The sequence below is a fragment of the Mytilus edulis genome, chromosome 8 (genome assembly GCF_963676685.1).
Source record: "Mytilus edulis chromosome 8, xbMytEdul2.2, whole genome shotgun sequence".
Taxonomy (NCBI): Eukaryota; Metazoa; Mollusca; class Bivalvia; order Mytilida; family Mytilidae; genus Mytilus; species Mytilus edulis.
Window position 1 is genome coordinate 48,434,834 of NC_092351.1, and position 23,277 is coordinate 48,458,110.

The window sequence follows — 23,277 nt, forward strand, 5'->3', positions numbered from 1 at the left end:
GAGTATTTTAATGCTGAGAAACTGAAAATTGACAATTAGCAAAAAGTCACATAAATCGCCCATTTTTCTTTTATTTGTTTTCTTTTACATGATGGCATGCCTTTCATGTGTTGAAGTTGAGTATCTTTCCATATGTGTTCGTGTTATTATGTTTCTTTTTGGTCATACGAATGTTTACATTAATGGGGTATTTATACATTCCGCCATCCGGGTTATTGAGTTTTTTTACTTTTGTATGAAATTAATAGATAGTCGGGTTGCATGTCTGTGATATTTGATTTTTCAGGATCCTGGATCCCAATCATTGATGCATTGTCTTATTATGCGTGTGATAAAGAGAATTTTTCATTACAAGTTGGTTAAAAAATAGAGTATAGTAAAATTTTATATTATAGTTTATTGATGAAATGGATAGAGCATGTACAAATTTTGACCAATGGGGTTTATCGATGTTTATGATGTAAGTTATCATCCAATGAGAGGTTTAGCGCTATAAAACCAGGTTCAATCCACCATTTTCTACATTTGAAAATGCCTGTACCAAGTCAGGAATATGACAGTTCTTGTCCATTCGTTTTTGATGTGTTTTGTTATTTGATATTTGCCATGTGATTATGAACTTTCCGATTAGATTTTCCTCTTAGTTCAGTATTATTGTGATTTTACTTTTTTCAAATCAGAATATTAGATGACCATGTTACGAAAACCCATTACAAATGTTTACATTTAATTGTATTGAGAAGGCAAAGAGTTTACATAAAGTAATGTAGTGATCACGTCAAAGATTCAAAATTTTAGTACCGATGTTCATTACTTTATTGATAAATGAGATAAATTTCTCCCGGTACTATACTATATAAACAAGTTTGGTCAGTTGATGTACAGTTGTGTATCCCAACTTATGTGCACATACCTGATCTAGTCATATAATGTAAGACTATGTAGGTTCATATCGTTTGCATTCACCGTTTTAAATCGGATAAAATTTTTGTTTTCAATACACTGGCACTTATACCATATCTTCCTATATCTATTAACCATGTTTTGTTTTCAGCATTGATAGTAAACACAATATTCCTTAAATAAGATTGTTGAATGCAAACGATATGAGCTTACGAAGTGTTATATCATAGGACTACTAGTATATTCAATTTAACGGATCTACAAACAATGTACATGCAAGTGGGAGGTTAAGCTAGCTATAAAGCTGCTTTAACCCATCGTTTCCCATATAACAGTTACTTTTCACTTGTTTCGTTGATTGACAACGTTCGATTTTGTTTTTTAACTTCCCCGTTTCGACTTTACCTTTGATTAAGTCTTTTTGTTATTATATCATTTCAGAGGTGACTATACATTTTGGTTTTGCTTACGTTTGAAAATTCGACTGTAACCTTTATAATTGCTTAAATTCTCGGTAAATAGGTCTCTTGTTGATAGGTATAATATATGGAATCATTCATATACAAATACACGGCACTTTATTTCAACCGACTACCATAATACGTTCGTAACATTAAATCTAAAAATTATTACAGCACAATCATTAAAAAAAAATATTGATGTAATTTCCGAGATTGCAATTAACTAGACAAAACTGTTTTTCTTGCCGCTTTTTACGTATATTATACATTTTATATACATTAAAAGACATATTTTGTAATAAATATTTAATGATTATTAGTAAAGATAAAAAAAATTATATGTATGTTTCATTTTCCCTTCTTTATTCAGATACAGTTTAACGAATTCTCAATGTATGCAAATATTCGTAAGAATCTGAAAAACTGCCCTTTATGTACATAATAGGAAAACAAAGGATATAAGGTGTCCATCAATTGCTCAAAATTAATCAGTATATGTGCAGCAAAACAAGAACAAAAGAAAACACACACACACACTAAGCTTTTTTTCAACTCAAATTGAGACAGTTGTTTTGTCGGAAGTTCGAATTTTAAAATTTCTTTGGTCATCTTTAGTAAATCAATTAAAAAATATAATATTTGAATTTGATAAACGAATTACTCTACCTTCAAGTACAAATAACACATTGTTAAATGCAAAAACAAAATTGAATTTAAACAAAGGGAACGGTAATGCATAGAATTATTATATTAATTTTAAGATGAAAGCAAACATTCATTAATTATAAACATAGAATATCAAGTGATTAATAAGCTTAAAATCTACGCGAACAAAACAAAAAAGAAAATGCAATTAAGTAGAAGGTATTTTACAAATTTTTAAATTAATTTTTCATCGTACATCATTAAGCTTTTCCAGATTCCTTTCTGAAATATTTAGCAATGAACTCTCGTAGTTTTGTTATGACGAAATACCCTTTGATAGTGAGTTCATGCCTGAATCAAGCTTTATATATTAACAGATCGATATATCTCAAAACTTTATGAGAGACATTTCTAGTTCTTTTTTTGTAAATTAATTTCGAAGGTAAAGCCCCTAACATGATGTGTTGAGGTTAAACAATGTATTAGTCAAAACACATTTTTACAGGTTTTTCTACCTTCAAAACAAATAGATATAGGAAAATGTGAAATGAATGCCAATGACAAATTAATACCAAAACATGCTAGCTGTCAAACCAGGTTTTATCCACCAATTTCGAATTATTTTTAATAAAATGCCTGTACCAAGTCAGGAAATGACAGTAGAATGTCATTCTTTTGATGTGTTTGATGTTTGATTTTGGCTTTCCTTTTAAATTTTCCTTGGAGTTCAGTATTTATGTGATTTTACTTATTAAAGTCTAAAATATTCTACGATCGATCAATTATTGTAATGTCTCAACACCTTAATTGCAACAGGAATGAACATGGTACTGCAATGTAAAAACCAGACTGAACTCCAAATTATACGTTTCTAAGATCCTTACTTTGTTGTTTGGTAATACTTTTGTTTAGCTTCTATGGTTTTAGAAATTAAAACTATGAAATTATGTTGTATTATGGGAAAGTCACTTGTTTACTTGATTATTGTGACATAACGAGAAAGGGTGAGAGTATAACATTTTCCTGGGACAAAAACTGAATGCCTTGTGCGTTCCAATAATGATTAGTGTATTACATTAACAAATCATACTCTTTTCAATTGATTATCTTATAGATATTCTAAGGTTAGATCGTAATAAATAGGCTATCTTTATTTCAAACATCTTGAAATCATGAATATTTTTGCCTAAATTGATAAACATTTAGTATACATGACGGAGTCAATGTCATTTGCGCTCGCTAGAAATTCGTTTTCATCTACAATATGGCATTTCTGAAGCTTACTGTTGTAATCAAAACTAGCGCATCCATTAGAAGTAATACATGTTAAGGCACAATTTAAAAGTGTTTGGTCGTATGATGTAGCACCTGCATTGGTTAGAGATTGTCCTGTGGATCCACAAAATCTTCTGTTGTCTTGGATATCTGAAAATACAAAACATTGGAATAAAGTTTATTACACTTTTAAAGTGAGAAGCTATATGATCTATTGTATTTGTTCCTTGTTTTGTAATTTTTTAAAAATAGCTGACGGTATGCGAATAAAGAATTTAAAACTTTAGTCATTTTTATATACAGTCTTGGGACAAAAGTGGGATCCCAAAATGGCCGATGTGTCGTTGGGCTAAATTCAACTGAGTTTTTACCGATACTTTCCTAGAGTTATCCCTCTTTATATACTAAAAGTCGTTACTGACAGTGCCCCTATTGTCAAGTCAAATAGTTGTTTAATAACGTCATTTATATTGCACCTACGTTAATAAACAAATAATTCATCTGCTTTCAAGATGGCAACGCACGGGAAAGAGATGACACCAGAGGAGAAAAAAATGATTGTAGGATTGTCAGAACAAGGCTATTCTGGACATAAGATAGGCAAATTACTTGGGGAAAAAAGCAGAACCATAAACAAGTTTTTAAAGAGGTTTCACTGCAGTGGATCAGAAGAAAACAATGGGAGAAGTGGCCGAAGGAAAAAGATCGATATCAGTGATGATCGGAAGCTTCAAAGACTGTTACGTACAGACCGGCGACAAACTCTAGGTGAAATCACTGATGCATTTAATGGTCAGGCATATATCCCTGTGAGTTCTATGACAGTCAGGAAGCAGTTAAAGTATAATGGCTGCAAGAGGCACACAGAAACAAAGAAAACCCCGATTTCTCCAGTAAATCGCATGAAAATGAAACGATTTTGTCGTGAAAAACTTCATTGGAAAGTACGAGAAAACTGGAAAAAAGTTATTTTTAGTGATGAGACAAAAAATAGAGATAGGAAACAACGACAAAGTTTATGTGTGGCGTACAATTGAAGAACGATTACGACCAGAATGTAACGAGCTGTACCACGGATGAACTTACGAAGCGAGATTTTTTATCATGATTTGGGGTGTATTTCATACCATGGAGTTGGAACTCTTTCACCAATTAAAGGAAATTTAAACAGTGAGGGGTATAATAATATTTTAGATGAAAACTTGTGGCCTGTGATAATTAGACATTTCTCTGTCGACCCCTTCATCTTCCAGGAAGACAATGCGCACTGTCATGTTTCTAGACGGTGGAAGACACAAAATGGTATTCCTACATTACCGTGGCCGCCTCAAAGTCCAGATATTTACATTATTGAAAATAGTGGACAGTCATAAAATACGTGTCCAGCAAAGAATAAATGATATTTCCAATGCCGGTGACTTGAAAACTGTTGTACAAGAAATATAGACATCTATTTCTCTCCATTACAATCAAAGCTTGTATAATACCTTACAAAACTGAATTATGACTGTTTTTTAAGAGCTAAAGTATTAGTCATCAAAGGTAAGTTTTCTTTATTCTTTACTATAGTATTAATGAATGGGTATTTTTATAATGGCCCTGTTATATGTCCAAGGTCTGTAATAATGGTTAAGGAAGTCTGTAATGGCCCGAGGCAACGCCGAGGGCCATTACAGACATCAGAGGCCATTATTACTGATCAAGGACATATAACAGGGCCATTATAAAAACAGCCATTTCTTAATACATTTATTAACCAACTGAAAAAAATGTATGTGTTGCTGCCAACTTGATGTACTCTCTTACTCTTTTAATGACAGATTAGTTTGAAAAAAATAATTTGTACTTCACCATGATTAAGCTTTAAATATACCAAATATCCAATATATTAAGTTGAAAGAAGTTATGTGTTGAAAAACAGGATGAACAGTGATCCCTTTATATGGTTCTTTGATGTTTGTTGCTGATTATTAAATTAAATAAAATACAAAAAGGTATTATACTCTTTACAGCTTAATTTTATTAACTTTATTAAAAACCCTAACTGGGCTTAATACAGACAAGCTGGGCATTAATACATAGAAATGACAGGGCCAATACAGAAAAACAGGGCCATTACAGAAAAAAACAGGGCCATTACAGAAAAACAGGGCCATTACAGAAAGTATGTTATTTTTAATAACCAGTCATTTTTGGCAATAATGTACTTAGTTGGTTAATAAATATTTATTCATTCTGTCACTTCATTGTACTCCGTAATGATGCATCCGCCATCTTGGGAACCTCACTTTTATACAACGACTGTATGTATGTTAGCAACACCAATAAAAAAGGAACAATATCGATTACCTCATTCCATCGATTGTATTGAAATGTGTACGAAACTAAAGCAAGCAACCTTCACGAATGAATGAAGCACCACATTTGCTTTCAAACAGCATGTGTTGTTTTCATACAAAATGAAAACATGACGGAATCAAATAAGTCACCCATCCGTCATAAGAAAAAACAGTTGTATGAAAGGAACAATTTTTGAAGTTATAGACGTCCATGATTAATTGCGAACATCTTGCGATTACAATAGTTTTGCCAAACATATTTAAGGTGGTTCGGGCCTATTCGAAGTTTCTATCAGAAGTGTCGTATGTTTTGTTATTTTATTCTTTACAGAAAGTGAATCCAGTTGATCGAAAAAAAGGGGGTCACGGACCATTTAAGCTCAAAAGTTCACTTTTAAACAGGCATGTGAAAGGGACCATTTTTTCAATCAAATGATAGGGAAAATAGAGGTCTTGACATATTTTTATCGGAATATCAAAAAAAAGTTTTATGACACTTGGTCCAAAACTGTAATATAAAAAGCTGAAATATAGCTTCAAAGAATGAGCAAATAAAAAACATAGGTGACCGATAAGGAAAAAACAATATTTTGCCTTAAAACCAAAATTTTGGCGGGAAAATTGTGAAAATGGGTGAAATGTCATTTTGAGGCTTTTACCAGATACATATAATAACGAAAACATTCCTTTAGTGACATAACTACAATGATTTAAAATTTCTAATCAATCAAAATATTTAAAAAAATAATTCCGAATTTACGACAAATACTTTTCGTCTGCATTGTAATTCATGCGTGAAATAATGCGCAGTCGAATAGTCCTGATTCTCCTTAAATAAGACAATTTGTCCTACTGTCAATGAATAAACATACTAAACTCAACTAAATTATTCTTACTTTTCTTGTAGATAAACGTTCTGTCAATACCAGAGTTATGTTTTGATTTATGCAGAAAATTGAATGGTAATATATTACTTGCTAGAAATTCGATATTTCAAATACAGTATACTATTTCTGTTCTTCCCTCAGAGAAGTTCAAACCTCTGTATCTGAGACATTTTGGCAATTTCGCAACACTGTGTCCAGTGCAAAAAACAACTAGGCTATATAATAATAAAGCTTTCGCTAGTCGAGTAATAACGTTCCTCGTACATAAGCGGTTTAAAATCGATATAGCGCTGAGGAAAAAAAAACGAAATTTGATCTTATATTATTGGGCTAATTTAAAACGAGTTTCGGTACTTCTTCATCTTCGGATTTCAAATGGTTGGCTTTGAGCGTTCCTGATGAAGGTAAATCCAGAAAAGCGCTTCGGACACAAGAAATTATTAAACGTGTTGTTTCCAATATTAAACAAAATATGTACCTATATTATGATTGTAGTCCTGTATAATAAGCGATTATCTGATAGAGAATGTCTATCATAAAGTCGACACATGTTTAGACTTATCTTATATATCATTTCGTTTAGACTTTAATTACCTTTAGATGGAATTATCCATGTAGCATTATGTCCATATGCCGACATGACTCCTATGCCTTTAATGGGTAAGGGATATGGATCATTCCAATTCATCATTCTATTCTGTCCCAGGATCGAACCAGTTCCACTTTGGAGTTGACCATTTTCCCAGTTCAGCCACAGTGATACCATATTATTACAATCTAATAGATTTGGTGTATTGAATGCTGCCTCGTTGCTGCCATAGTTTCGAGATAAATATGTCCAGCGATTCCCTCCTCCTCCATAGAATATTTCGTAGAAGTCGGGAGACATTAAATCACTTGCAACTGACAAGAGAACGACTGCAGCCCTACATGACTTAACTTGAAATTTAATAAAAGTTCCAGATACACGAGAAACCCCAAAATAGCTAAGTTTTGTATAGTATTTATACACATCACGGTTTGTTTCTGCATCTCTTCTTCCTTGATTCAGAGTTGATAGTTGTAAAGTGTTACAATCTGGAACGAGTAAAATAATTTGCCATACAAAAAATTAAAACACAAACACATACTACGGATTAGGATTTATTATAATTGCTGTTATAACAGTTTACGTGGATTTCGTGGGTGAATATAGACCACGAATTTAAATGTTTAACAAATTACATATACATTGCAATTTTTTACCAAAAAATGGTTTACAAAATGTGACGTGGGTGGAGAGTTATCTCATTGGCACTCATAGGACATCTTCGTATGTGTAATATAAAAACACAAAAATCTGGTATCCATGAAAGTTATCTAAATGCAAGAACAGTAATGATTCCATAATAATAAGAAAACGAATTGAAAATGCAATAAGGTAAAATAAAGCTGCGAAAGTGGAATATTTTCACTTAAAATATTATTAAATAAATAAAAGAAAGGCAAACAGTTCTATTATATAACTTGTATGCTTTTGATGTAGACCACAATAGTTTTGTACAGCACAAGATTACATGTTACATACAGTGACATACATGAATGAATTTAAATGGAACTGCATTGAACACTTGTCGAAGAAAGATAACAGAAGTGACAATGAACGGATAAAATGACTGCTTGAATAGGAATTTTAACTTTAATTTTAAAATCTGAGGTTTGAGTGTACATCTGTCTCTGTATGATTTGAAGACAAGCAATCATTCATTTGAGGGGAAGAGCGGGTCGGTCAGTGAACTGTGGAACATAACCATTTCATGATATTTTTAGCTATATATTCGAACACCCAGAATAATCATGCATTTATTACAATGAAAGTTAACTGAATATTTCATCAGATTTTTCCACATAATATCATTGTTTACAATAGGATTAAATGTTATTGTAGTGACCAGACGATTCATTTCCCAATTACTTTTTGAAGGAGGACTACACATGTATATTTGGTATACTATTATTGGCATAACTTATAATCGAATACGAAACATTACTGAACATAGAAAATAATGTCTAAACAACTTGAATCCTACTAAATACCGCTGCTTATCTCATGAGCTCCTAACGATTACTAGATCCTTTTCCACATCTGAGACCTGTGTGTTTTTCCTATCAAATAAGTTGAAACAAGAATTTAGGTAGCTCGCACAAACGTATTGGTAATTGACTCTGATCAAACACTTAGTGAACGTTAAATTTGTAAAGAATCAGTTATGAAAAGACTTTGCCGAATACACGTCAAATACTTATAATAAACGTCATTAATAAAATTATATAAATATATATAATTTTGTTCTGCTTAAAAAAACAGATATGTTACACTATCTGAATGTGTTGTAATAAAGGATCACAGACCTTTTATAAACAGTAGTTTTTTTACAACCAGAAAGTTATGTAATTGTAATTAAAAAAGTAAATTTTAAAATGTGTTCTTTTCATCTTTATAGATTTAATAAACTCGTTGATAGATATCATGATTAAAGTCTTGCATTTGTTCTTTGTTATTTGTATTACAATTAAACAGATTAAGATACATCAGGAAATGAATTACTTCGAACGTGTTAATTGAAACATGAAAATATTCTTTTCAATTTTGTTGTGCTAAGGTCCTCTGTCATTCGAATGCTTTTATCCTATAATTATCCATGAAGTTCAATTATTTAAATATCACGTTCACAAATGAATGTGGACGTCATTTGCACTGGTCTCCTGTTAGATATACTCTGCTTACATATGGAGCGAACTGTAATTTGGAAATTTCTTTTTGTGTGACAGTTCAATCTTGGTCCTGTTTGCAATCTGCGCTCAAGCTAAATCGATTTCATTGATTTAAACAACCTAAACATAAAGTCCTGCATATGAGTTACCGGATAAAACATGTTTTGTTATTCTGACTCGATTTATCTCTTTCCTGAACTGTTGATTATTTTTCTTTAATCGACGTATGGTTCGTTTTATATCAGTTCTTCTTTGGTCAAAATGCTTTTCTCAGAAACATTTCTTTTTGCAGATCGATAGAAAAAATGGTTAAAATGTTCTGCATATCGGCAAAAATTCATTACCAAAACACATTCCACCAATAAATGTCATGCAAAACGATATTTAACACTATCGGCAGTTCAATTCTAAATATCCTTCTAAACGCATTTGACTAACAGGTCGAACAACTGATGTTCTTAAACTCTGATGACTGCCATTGACGATTGCCAAAAATAAATTGATCACAAGATGTAACAAAATGGATCTTTATATTAATCTTTTATATCAATCTGATATCATACAGAAAACCATACGCTAGCGGGAATGATTGTATATCAAAAACATGAGGTGCAAAAATTTGTACAACATATACGGATTTCGACAAGTAATGCCTCTTCAGTCATATAAGGGATAGTAACGGTATTTGGAAGCCCATATAATTTACCTCAATATTTATGATAGACTTGCATTTTCAAGGGTCGAAATACGCTGAACGGATAATATAAACCCGAGGGAAAATATATTACAAGCTAAACGAAAAAAAATAAACAAGTCTAAATTGGAAACAATGTTCTAACATATGATTGCGTTGGATAAAAACCGCAATTTGTATACATGTGCATGTAAAACAAATTTGGTTGTTAAGGGTATCTATATACAGCACAAACAGTATTTCCAAAAGAATATATACTACTGGAAATATGAAATATATTAATACTCACTACGAAACAGGAGAAAAAGTTTGGCGACTATCTCTTTTTGTTATTTCTAAAGCTCGTACAAATACTTTTCAAAATTTCGGACAATGCACATACATTGTGTATATATTTGTTATGTGCTTTCCTTTATATTTACTGATATCAATTCAAGTTAATCTAGTATTATGCCTTCTGTGTCATTGATTCCAAATACAGTAAACTTTTTTTTTTACATTTTGTCTTCTTTTAATCAAACATGTTTTATTATTGGCATAGTTTCTTGTGTTTACATCTAACACGCCGGACAAATACATCGACATATCGGTACACTCTCACAATAGTTCTTACAATTTATAAAACAATTAGGAATTTTGCTACTCTGTTTTAAGATAACAAGCTTTTCAAAGATTGTTATAAATTGATAGCATATACATAAATGACAAATGAAGCAGAAACAAATTATAGGTCCGTGTGCTTGTTTACAAGATGTAAGCCTTTGAAAATTAAGCCGGAAATAATTATCTCTAGACTTTTCCTCTATTTAACACTTTCAAAATTGATAGAAAATAATAAGTAACATTTCATAGCATTTTTAAATATGGATTTAAAAAAAATATATATTTAATAAAATAGTGAAAAAACCAGGGTTAGTAGGGAAATGTTTTTAGTGTAACTACATGAATATCCAAATATCTGTCAAAAATTCCAAAATAGAAAAGCAAACATCCTTTATTGTACTATATAAGGGCTATATTGGCAATGTGAATTCGGTTATAAAAAATGTATTATTTAAAAATAAAATAAAAGTATATGACTCTTACCTTTGAAGTTAATAATGATAATTATTAAATTCGCAATGAACGGTATCATAATGTTTTTGTTATTAATTAGGTCCATTCTATGACTGTGATTGAGCAGAACTTTAACGTAAAGAATGATTGAACTCGATTGCAGATTTCGATATTTATTAGACGCCTGCTGAAAATCAATACTTTCAATTAAAGCATTATATAGTAGAATTAATATTAATGAGTGTAACAATCCAACCATACGTATAACTAATAGGAATCTAGTGGAAAACACAAACCAGGCGTCATTGTTTCCTGTCAAAATCTTAATTGTTTCCAAAACATGATACTTGAATAATACTAATAACTGATGACGGACACGGACATGACTTTGCTCAGGGAAATTAACATGTATAAACTGAAAATGTCCATAAAAATATGATTTCGTTTGAAAAGTTATGGAAACCCGTTTGAACCCTATCAAGATAACAAATACATTTTGTGCGAACAAGATAATATACATCATGGACTTGTACTCGCAGGATGAATTATTTTTCTTTTTCACGGTAGTGCACGAATGGGGCCCTTGAAGAAGAAAATTGAAAAGGAAAATATCAGAAAAGTATCATGCAAGTCCAGCTGTAACACGTATATCGGCTTTTCAAACGCCTGTATGACCGAGAAAGTAAAGTCAGAACTCTTATTATGTTGTAGAATACCGATATTCAAAACTTGTTAATTTTTTTTGGATACAAAAATAAAAAAAAAATTGGATTCGCATTGACTCAGAATTATGGGTATTAAATGCCCTTCAAATTCGTACGTGACCTATCCTTTTCAACTTTTTTGGTGTCAGTGGTGAATCTTTTGAAGACGAATTGCGCGTCTGGCATACAATATTTTATTCTTGATCTATGATGAGTTTATAAAAAGTCTTATCATAATCATGACGGAAAAAAATAAAATTACTAGACAATATAGTATGTGTTTTAGATAAAAATTAATTTGTATGTAAGTATTGTGTGTTGTTTTAATTTAAGTTAATCTATATGTTTTGGAGTTTTATGACCATTATCATTGCACTGGTACATTTTTGGTCAGGTGTCAACTGAATCCCGCATCCGGGTCGATTTTATTGCTGTGTTGAAGACTTATTGGTGGCCTTGCGCTATTTTATGGCCGGGTTGTTATCTTTTTGACACATTCACAAGATCATTCTCAAATTTATTCTATATAAAGTCATTTACTTTACTTTATGATATCTACAGGTCACAGTTGCAATGCATCCAATGAACAGCTGGGTATCCTGGTTCATTTACTTTGAGTCCCAAATCATTGCAGTCCTCTTGTTGCATATTATCTCAGTAATGACAAAAAGGTGTAAGAAAGTATTTACAGGTGCAAGTAAACATAGTCTGATGGTGCATTAAATTAAGCTGCAATCATTAAAATAACTAATGATATCAAGTTAACATTTTTACCAGATGGAGTACACTCAAGAAACTACCATCTTTAACGGACAGAAAAAATGAATTCACAAAAATACCGAACTCCGTGTGAGGCACCTTCGAAAATGACATAATATAAATCTAATAACACATCACACAAATGGATTACAACTCTCGTATTCCTGACTAAGTACATAATTTTCTGCTGTAGAAAAATGTGGATTTAAACTGGTTTTATACCTTGATTAACCTCTCACCTGTATTTCAATTTGCATTAAAGTTCGTGATATTGACAACGATGTGTGAATAAATCACACATAAAAGGTAAACATTTCATGATAGATGATTTTTTATTTTAATTTTTTGGTGTTTTGACGCCACTTTTACAAATTACTCACCGCATTTAGACTATTTCGTGGCGGTCAGTTTGTTTTCATTGGTGGAGGAACCCGGAGTGCCCTTGGAAAACCAGCGACCTTCGATAGGAAAACTGACAATCCTAGTCATAATAGGAGTACAACAGTCAACATTCTGTAATATTCCAACAAAGACAAATACAAAGGATATGGACAAGTCACATTAGCGAAATAGACAGAGAAAATACACAATTTACTATAGCACAATAGAGGGACGAAAGATACCAGAGGAACAGTCAAACTCATAAATCTAAAACAAACTGACAACGCCATGGCTAAAAATGAAAAAGACAACCAAAAAAAAAATAATAAAACCAGCACACATGACACAACATAGAAAACTAAAGAATAAACAACACGAACCCCCTAAAAACTAGGGGTGATCTCCGGTGCTCCAGAATCGTAAGCAGATCTTGCTTGTACCTGTGTTGGTAAAAATGCTCTGTTGTTATTGTGTTGTTTTCTTTTTTTCGTTACTTTATTTTCTTTTATTTAGCATGGGGATTATAAATTAGCATGTTGACTATTATTATATGCGATTCTTTGGTATACATCTTCTCTCGTAAAATCGAACAATACACAAATTTAAAATTAAAACGTGCAAATCGAGGTACAAAATTAAGTTTCACAGAACTTTTTTGATATATATTTCAGTTTTACTTTAGCACAAAAATATTTGCTCATTTTATTTATACTATGATGCTCTCGACACTTTTTTTTAGGGGGTTGGGGGTAACTCTAAGTAAAAAATTGAAACATTGGGAAAACATTTTTACATATAGATGCACATGTGTATGGTTTGTTCATACTGCTTGGATATATTGGGCTTATAGATATTTATATTTATTATTATTTAAGCTATTCTTGTTTAACCACTTGATAATATTATGTCGACTATAACTATTGGTAGTGTAAACTGCAGGGGTTTATCAGAAACAGTCAAAAGAATTGATATATTTACAAAATATAAGGACTTATATGATATAATTATATTAGTAGACACCCATAGCACATCTGAAAAAGAAAAACAATGGCTGCATGAATGGGGATATGTGGGGAAATTTAGTTCTTTTTCTAGTAAAAGCAGAGGGGTAGCTGTTCTTTTCAGAAATACTTTTGAATTTAAAATCCATGGGGAAACTATAGACTTGTCCGGTAATTTTGTTATATTAGATATCACCATTCAGGACTATCGTATAACTTTGGCAGCAATATATGGACCGAATAATGATGAACCAACCTTTTTTGACAACATAAAAAACAAAATATCCCACTTTGGCAACTCGTCAATTGTAGTGGTGGGTGATTGGAACGTTGTTCAAGATTATGAGATGGACACATTATATTATAGAAATGAAAATAACCCCCAGTCAAAAGCTAAGATACATGAGGTTATGCATGACCTTGATTTATTAGATATATGGCGCCTGCAACACCCTTTTGAAAAGAGGTACTCATGGCGGGGTCCAAATCGCAAACAAAGTCGTTTGGACTACTTCATGATTACCTCTGATATAGAAGCATTTGTAATTTCATCAGATATAGGAATAAGTTATAGATCGGATTATTCTCCAGTACTTATTAATTTAAAATTTTCAAGCCAGATTAGAGGGAAGGGTACATGGAAATTTAATAACAGTCTATTGAAGGAAACTGAGTTTATTGAAAAAGTTAAAGGGGATATCAAAACTGTCATTGAAGAATATGAGTCTGATCCATCTATTGATATTGAGACAGAGGATGAACAGTTTAATATAAGCTATCAGCTTCTATGGGATATGATTAAGATGAAAGTTCGTGGATCTGCAATCTCATTTTCGTCTTTCCGGAAGAAGGAACAAAATAATAAAGAAAAAGAATTATTATACAAGATATCATTATTAGATAAAAAAAACTCGTAGAGAATAACTTGTCATCAGTACACCAAGAAAGGGAAGGGTTGGAATTAGAATTAAAAGTAATAAGAGAAAAAAATGTTAAAGGAATAATTACAAGAGCAAAGGCAAGATGGCAAGTAGAGGGGGAAAAGGGAAGTAACTATTTTTGTAATTTGGAAAAAAAAACATTATACAGAAAAAATTATTCCCAAACTTATTCTGGAGGACGAATCTGAGATAATGGATCCATGTATTATTAGAAATGAACAAAAACAATTTTATAAAAAATTGTATACTAGTTCTAACCTATTGTTACTTGAGACTCACAGGAGCACATTTCTTCAGCATGACAATCCTTTTATTACAAAAACTATTGAGGAAGAGGTGGAATCATGTGAAGGACCTTTATCAGTACAGGAATGTCTGTCTTCTCTTAAACATATGAAGAACTCTAAATCACCTGGTATAGATGGATTCACTGTTGAGTTTTATAAATTTTTTTGGAATGATATTAAATTACCACTAGTAAGATGTTTAAATGAGGCTTTAGAGTATGGAAAGTTCTCTATCACTCAAAGACAGGGACTCAGTACCTGTATACCAAAGGAAGGTAAGTCAAAGTTTTATCTTAAGAACTGGCGACCTATCACACTGCTGTGTGTAGACTATAAGATAGCTACAGCCAGTCTAGCAAATAGATTTAAAAAGGTCTTGGTAAACATAATTAGTCAAACACAAAAAGGTTTTCTTAAAGGTAGGTATATTGGCGAATGCACTAGATTTATTTATGATTTGATGGAAAAGATAGAAGTAGACGACATTCCTGGACTTTTACTTTTAGTTGATTTTGAAAAAGCTTTCGACACAGTCGAATGGTCCTTTATATATGAGGCTTTCTAGTTTTATGGCTTTGACTATACATTTATAAATTGGATTAAGGCTTGCTACTGTGATGCTTCTAGTGCAGTGTTAAATAATGGTTATATTTCAGAATTTTTTTCATTAAAAAGGGGGGTCCGTCAAGGGGATCCTCTGTCTCCTTACCTATTTATTTTAGTGCTAGAATTACTAAGTGCAGCTATTAAAAATGACCCTGATGTTGCGGGTGTAACAATTAATGACTCTGAATTTCTGTTGAGTCAATACGCTGATGATTCTTCCGTAGTCCTGGATGGTGACCAAAAATCCCTAAATCAGTGTTTATACTTGTTTGATAAATTTTCAGAATGTGCTGGACTTAGGTGTAATGTTGACAAAACCGAAGCCGTATGGATTGGGTCAAAAAAGGGTAGTATGGAAAAACGTTTGCCAGAAAAAAATCTTGTATGGAACCATTCTGGGAGGTTTAAACTACTAGGTATATGGTTTGAGCTTGCTAAAATGGATAAAACTCTATGTAATTTTACAGCCAAGATAAACAGTATCAAGTCATTACTCAATACTTGGGCTTATAGAGAACTAACATATATCGGGAGGGTTGTAGTTATTAAGACTTTAGTACTTCCCATTTTGGTTCAAGTTCTGACTGTCCTACCTAACCCCCCAGAACGGGTTTTGAAGGAGATTCAGAATATATTTTTTAACTTCTTATGGAAAGGAAAACCTGATAAAGTGAAAAGGGCAGTGATAATGTCCGAACACTGTGATGGTGGTCTTAAGATGCCTAATATTTATTATTTTTGCTATAGTGTAAAAATGTCTTGGCTGTATAAATTATTAGATCCCCAAAATTACTCTCCTTGGAAAGTCTTGCTACTTAGTTATATACAAAAATTTGGGGGGGGACAAGATTTTACACTTAAGTCAAGAAGGTTTACTTTATTTAGCAGAAAAAGTTAATCCATTTTGGCATGATATCCTGGTAAATTTTTCCAAGTTAAAAAATAAGCTTGAAGCTGATAACAATACTGAAATTTTGACCCAGTCCATATGGCTGAATCCGAACATCAAAATGGATGGCAAGATGATTTTGAGGTTCAAATATGTTGAAAATAGTATATTCTTCATTAATGATTTGATGTCAGATAATAATACATTATTCTCATATGATGAATTTAAAAAAAAGTATGATATCAATACTAATTTTGTAGAATTTTATAGTATTTTAAGTGCGATTCCAAAGAGATGGAAAAGTATAATAGAAGGTAGTTCAAAACTGGAAATTATTGAAAATAAATTAATAGATAAAGTTAAAAAGGAACCAAAATCTTGTAAATTTTTCTATACATTATTTTTGGAGGATAATAAAGTATTATCTTTATCTTCCCGTGAAAAATGGGAAAGAGATTTAAATATGCAGATTGAGGATTGGAATGCTATTTATTCCATGCCTTTCATTATAACCAGAAACTCTTTTTTGCAAAACTTTCAATTTAAGATTGTTCATAGGATTCTACCATGTAATTCATTTTTATTGAAATGTAAATTAAAAGAAACTGAACTTTGTACTTTTTGTTCAGAATTTAAAGAAAATATTTTTCACATTTTTTGGGAATGTAATGTATCACAAAACTTCTGGCTATCCGTTATAGATTGGATTAAAAATTATGGCATTCTCCTGCCTTTCAGTGCAAAAGAAGTCATGTTAGGTGTGTCTGAGGATTTTGATAACAGTAAAACAGTTAACAATATTTTGTTGTTATTCAAATACTATATATACAAATGTAGATGTAAGAACATATCCCCCACAAAATATGGTGGGGTAGAATATTTAAAATATTGGATTAATATAGAAAAATACTCTGTATGTTTCTTAACCCCTGTACAAAAAGTAAAAATGGATCGGAAATGGCATATGTTAGAAGCAGCTTTTATAATAATTTATTTGATTAATTAACAAAATCTTTTTGTAATATTTATATATATATCTTATTATATCCATATGACTTAATTGATTTATCAAGTATTACTTTTTTTTTAAAATGTGTATCGAATACTGTAGTATGTAATTTCACATGTTTCATCATCAAAAATAAAATAATTACAAAAAAAAAAGATATTGCTCCACATGTGACACCCGTCGTGTTCTTTATTTTAGTATGAGGTTGCGTACTCTTTAGTTTTCTATGTTTTTTTCCTATTATTACTTTTATTTATCTGTTTGTCATTTGTCTTTTAAGCCGTGGCCGTACTATATAACCAACTTTGTTCAGTTGAATTACTATCTGAATATTTTAACTGATGAGCACCTAGCTGATCTAGTTAAAACATATTTATTTGTAGTTTATAGGGAAACAAGTTATTGCAACTTATATTAATCCCTTTCCACTTTGCAGTTGCGAGTGCTGCATTGTAGCGAAATTAGCCTTCTCTTTTTCAAAATCTACAAGGGTGTATTTTACGTGGAAGAGATATTGCTCTCTCTTCACAAGGGTCAGTCATTTATCTTCCCCTTCAGACTAATTCGCTGATAGTGTCAAAGTAGAGCCAAAAATTCAGTTTTCTACTCTGAGCGGGGATCGAACTAGGAACCTTTTTGTTAGTAGTCCGATGAGCTACAAAAGCAGCTTTAACCGACCATTTTCCTCGGACAATGACTGTACTAAGTCAGAAATATAACACTTGTTTTCACTTGTTCCGTTAATCATGTTAATTGATAACGTTTGAATTTGTTTTTTAACCTCCCTGTATTAACTTTACCTTGGATTCAGTCTTTTTGTTTTATTGCTGACTATATAGTTGTTTGTGTAACTTGCTTTATACATGTTATATTTAAACGGACTACCATTTCCGACTGTAGACGTGGCATACTCGTAACGGACATTCATATTTCATCACCCGTTCAAGCAGATGATATCACTTTGATCAGTACTAACTGTTATAACATGCAGACGATGGTAACAATATGAGAAAATTATAGCATTGATTGGAAATTTAAGTTTAATCCACTAAAAAGCATTCAACTTAATTTTTTCAAATCAAAACAACATACGGATATTCTACTGTACATACAACTGTAAATTTCCGCTAGGCATGTAGGAGTCGTATTGAACATGGACAGAACACTCCAAGCCTGCAGAACATTAAGATCTTCAGCATTAGGGTTGATCAAATCAGGTTTACATCCTTCTGTTATCAGTATTGACACTTATAACCGTATAGGTCGTCAGGTATGTTTCACGAAAGCCTTTTTCGGATGTGAATTGTGGACCGAAATTACCAACACCGAGATTTTATTACTAGAACAACGTGCACAGCGATATGTATTTAAATCAATACAGGGACTACCAAGGCAAACTAGATCTGATATGGGAAATGCATTGATTGGATGGAAGTCCGCCGAGTCATACATAGATGAACGGAAATTATTATTTCTTGAAAAGTTAGTATTAATGAAAGACTCAATGCTTCCAAAGCAGACATTTCTTACCCATGTTACCCGAGCTATGGAATTTTAATATAACTGTGTGAAACACAAGCTTGGATTTATTCCAGATATACAGAAAATTTTGATTAATTATAGATTGTCAGACTTTGATACTTACCTGAGTACAGGTCATTTCCCAACTAACATTCAATGGAAGAAGAAAGTTAAAGTTGCCGTCTAAGAAACCGAGGAATCTTTGTGGCGTTTCAGGACACAAATAGACAAAGATTTTAAATTCTTCAGTCGTATACATACACTTTCAAAAGGTCTTCCTGCTTGGACTTTTAGCCGAAAATATCCATTACTTATAGAACAGTGCCGTTTTATTGTCAATCTATGTACCTTAACCCGTCCATATGAAGAACCGTTTATTTCTGTGTGACAAGTGCGGAAGGTTTTTCGGTGATATAACTTTTCATATCGTACTCTCTTGTGAAACTTTCCAGTCCAAAAGGGACAAGTTTTGGTGTGATTTAATAGATATAGGTCCAATCCAATTCAATGCCTAACAACATAGTTTAACTGACGAAGACTTTTTAGCATGCATCTTATCAGGTCAAACAGACTTTGATCTAAACGAAGATGAACGGACTATGTTTCAAAAGGCCTGCATCACAAACATATACTGGATGTGTGCGACTTGAATTGGATGAATAGAACAATTTCTACATATTAGACAATTAGTCGTGTAAAAGTTTCTACTGTGTGAACATTGCTACTTTCCTAGGTTGATAAACATTTAATTTTATTCTCTTGTTACGCATTCTTCACGTTTATATATTTGTGTAAAGGTTAATTTTGATATATTGTATGTAAATATACTGTCCTATCTTCCAACTTTACTTTAACTATCGATCTAACTAATGCTCATCATTATTGGAGGAAAGAAAGATATATATATATATATATATATATATATATATATATATATATATATATATATATATATATATATATATATATTACGCTCGTTTCATTAAATCGAAAAATGATTACAGCAAAAACATATGACTGTTCAGACATAGATTTGTCGTATTGATTCAATTTTCGGGATTGCAATTAACTTGACCTAAGTGGTTTTTTTATATGATGGGTTGAACCAGATTATGTGGCTAACCAAACCTCACGCCTTTATGACAGTGTTAAACATACAATTTGAACAACATTACATGACAGGAATACAGTCCAAATAAATGCAAAAACATTCAGAACAGATAAATACACAAATAAACAATACAATAGCTATACTTTTGTTTAGATATTATCATTTTAAATATTTAAACTATGAAATTATGCGAACGTCACTTTTTTTCTTGATCATGTCGTCATAACGAGAGAGGGCAACGTGATATTGCTTAACATTTTTCGCGGACTAAGTTGAATGCTTTGTACGTACCAATAATGATTATTTTATTACAATAAAAAGTGATACTCTTTTCAATTGATTATCTTATAATCATTAATAGGATCTGCGGTAATATAAAGGTTGGTTGTTTTCATATGAAACATCTTGAAATCATGAATTACCTTTTTCCTAAATAGATAAACATTTAGTAAACATTACGGAGTCAATGTCATTTGCACTTTCCAGAAATTCCTTTTCGTCTACAATATGGCATTTCTGAAGCTTACTGTTGTAATCAAAACCAGCGCAAACATTGAAAATACATGTAATGGCACAACTAAATAATGAATGGCCGTACGTGGTAACACCTGTATTGGTTAGAGATTGTCTTGCGGATCCACAAAAAGTTCCGTTGTCTTGGACACCTGAAAATATAAAACATTGGTTTTAAAAAGTTTATCACACTTTAAAAGAGGAACGAAAGATACCAAAGGGACTGTATGATCTATTGTATTTTTTCATTGTGTTGTTGAGTACTTTTAAAAATATACGAATAATTACTAAAACTTTATAGTCATTTCTATAAATGTATGTCAGCAACACCATTAATAAACAGAAACAATATCGATTACCTTTTTTTAATGATTATATTGAGTTTCATTACAAAATTGAAATTTGTACGAAATTAAGGCAAACAAGCTTTACGTTTCTAATCATGCGTCTACGTTGCTTTCGTACAACATGTGTTAACGGAATCAAATAGCTCGTCTATTCGCTATAAGACAAAGAAGTTGTATGAAATGAACTTCTGGAATTGTGAATTTTATGGGGATTGTTTAGATGAATTATAGACGTCAAGCATTAATCTTTGAATACTATAATTTTGAGAAATATAATTAACTTAGACAATTTTTTCTACTGTTAAGGTGGTACCAAACACTTTAACTAAAATTAATTTGGCTCGTTTAATTTTCCTAAAATTTTGACAAAGTATTTACTTTGACCCTTTTACAAAAATATGAAAATTTCAAAAAAATTTAACCAACCGTTTTATCAGAAAATTACACTGGTTATATAGCAGTTTGACAAACACTTATTTTGATCATTGAGAAGCTTAATATTCCCTTAACAACACAACGTTATTAACACGTTTAGCTGAGTTTACAGAGTTATCTCTCTGTAGTGTTGGGTACCACCTTAATGAATAAAAATACTTTATACAAGTGAAATATTCATACTTTCCTTTAAGGGGCACTTGCTACGAGATAAATAGAAAATCTAAAATATGATTCCTTTTGTTCTATCATTAATGATAGTGAAATAATACTTATCTTTTAGCAGCCAGTATGGTTCAATAATGTTAAAATAAACCAAGATAAATTGATGACGAACTATTCACTTGTGAGTGAATAATTCGACCTCATTGAATCCGTATTCTTGTGAACTTCAATTCAACCTCTTGGCTAAAGATGGATAACGCATGATCGTGCATGTTGAGTTATTCAAAGGATAAAAATAGCAACATTGAAAGTGATACAAAGGTAAATCATTTGATTGACTGATTCAATCCACAAAACATTTTTAATATAGGTTTGATCGATGATAAACATTTATTTTAAATGTATATTACGAAATTAAGAAAAATGAAAAAATCCAATTCCACGAACTATTGATACCAATATTTATATTTATATCGCTTATATGAGCATAGGAGGTCTTCGTTAGTCAACTCGATAGTTAATTAGGTGACGGCAATACTAAAATACACACGAAACGAAGCTACATATTCCCGAGCATATGCCCTGTAAATTATTTTAGACTGTTTATAGTCTGGATAAATGTTTTACCTAAATGAAGTATGAGAATTTGAGTCAAATAGGTGAACACAAATTAGACAGTTAGTGTGCCTTTAACTGAACGTGGAAGGTTATTATATTATTTGCTAGTAATTCGATGTTTCAAATCCCATATACTATTTTTGTCTTCCCTCAGCGGGATTCAAACTCATGTATTGGAGATATCTTGACAACCCACAACGACTGTCATACAAGTGAAGGTTTAAATAGCTACAAAACCAGGTTCAATCTTCAATTTTCTACATAAGAGAACGTCTGTACCAAGTCAGGAATATGACATTTTTTTATACTATCGTTTGATATCTTTTAACGTTTGATTTTACCATTTACATTTAATAGGGACTTTCCTTTTTGATTTTTCCTCGGATTTAGGAATGTTTGTGATTTTTCTTTTTGCACTGTGTCCAACGCATAGAACACTTCAACTAGGCTATATAAAATTATAGCTTTCGTTAGTCGAGTTACGCCTTTCCTTGTACATAGACAAGGGTTCAAATCCCGCTGATGCAGAAACAAAAATGTGTTTACAGAAATTAACAGATCTAACAGATTTGGGCTAAATTTGAGACGAAATATATATGTTTTACGATTTTAAACCTGCATAACCATAGGTTATCTGATAGAGAATATCTGTCACATGGTTAGAGGTATACTATAAATTATTTCGTTGTGCCTAAAGTTACCTGCAGACGACATTATCCATGTAGCATTTTGTCCATATGCCGACATTACTCCTATGCCTTTTATGGTTAAAGGAAATAGATCATTCCATTCAAACATTATTTCCTGTCCCAGGATCGAACCTGTTCCACCTTTGAGCTGACCATATTCCCAGCTCAGCCACAGTGATAACATATTATTACAATCGAATATATCTCGCGTATTGAATTTTGCTTCGTCCCAGTCTTTTCGAGTAACATATGTCCAGGTAGGGCCTCCTCCTCCATAGAATATTTCG

The 23,277-nt window shown here is 31.7% G+C and overlaps 1 protein-coding gene across 1 annotated transcript; it reads left to right on the forward strand.

The window, feature by feature from the left end:
• The first annotated feature begins 3,796 nt into the window (after nt 1-3,796).
• Nucleotides 3,797-4,321, forward strand: LOC139484150 (uncharacterized). Its single transcript, XM_071267880.1, has one exon. It carries the CDS (start codon nt 3,797-3,799, stop codon nt 4,319-4,321), a length of 525 nt encoding a protein of 174 aa, XP_071123981.1.
• The last annotated feature ends 18,956 nt before the right edge of the window (nt 4,322-23,277 follow it).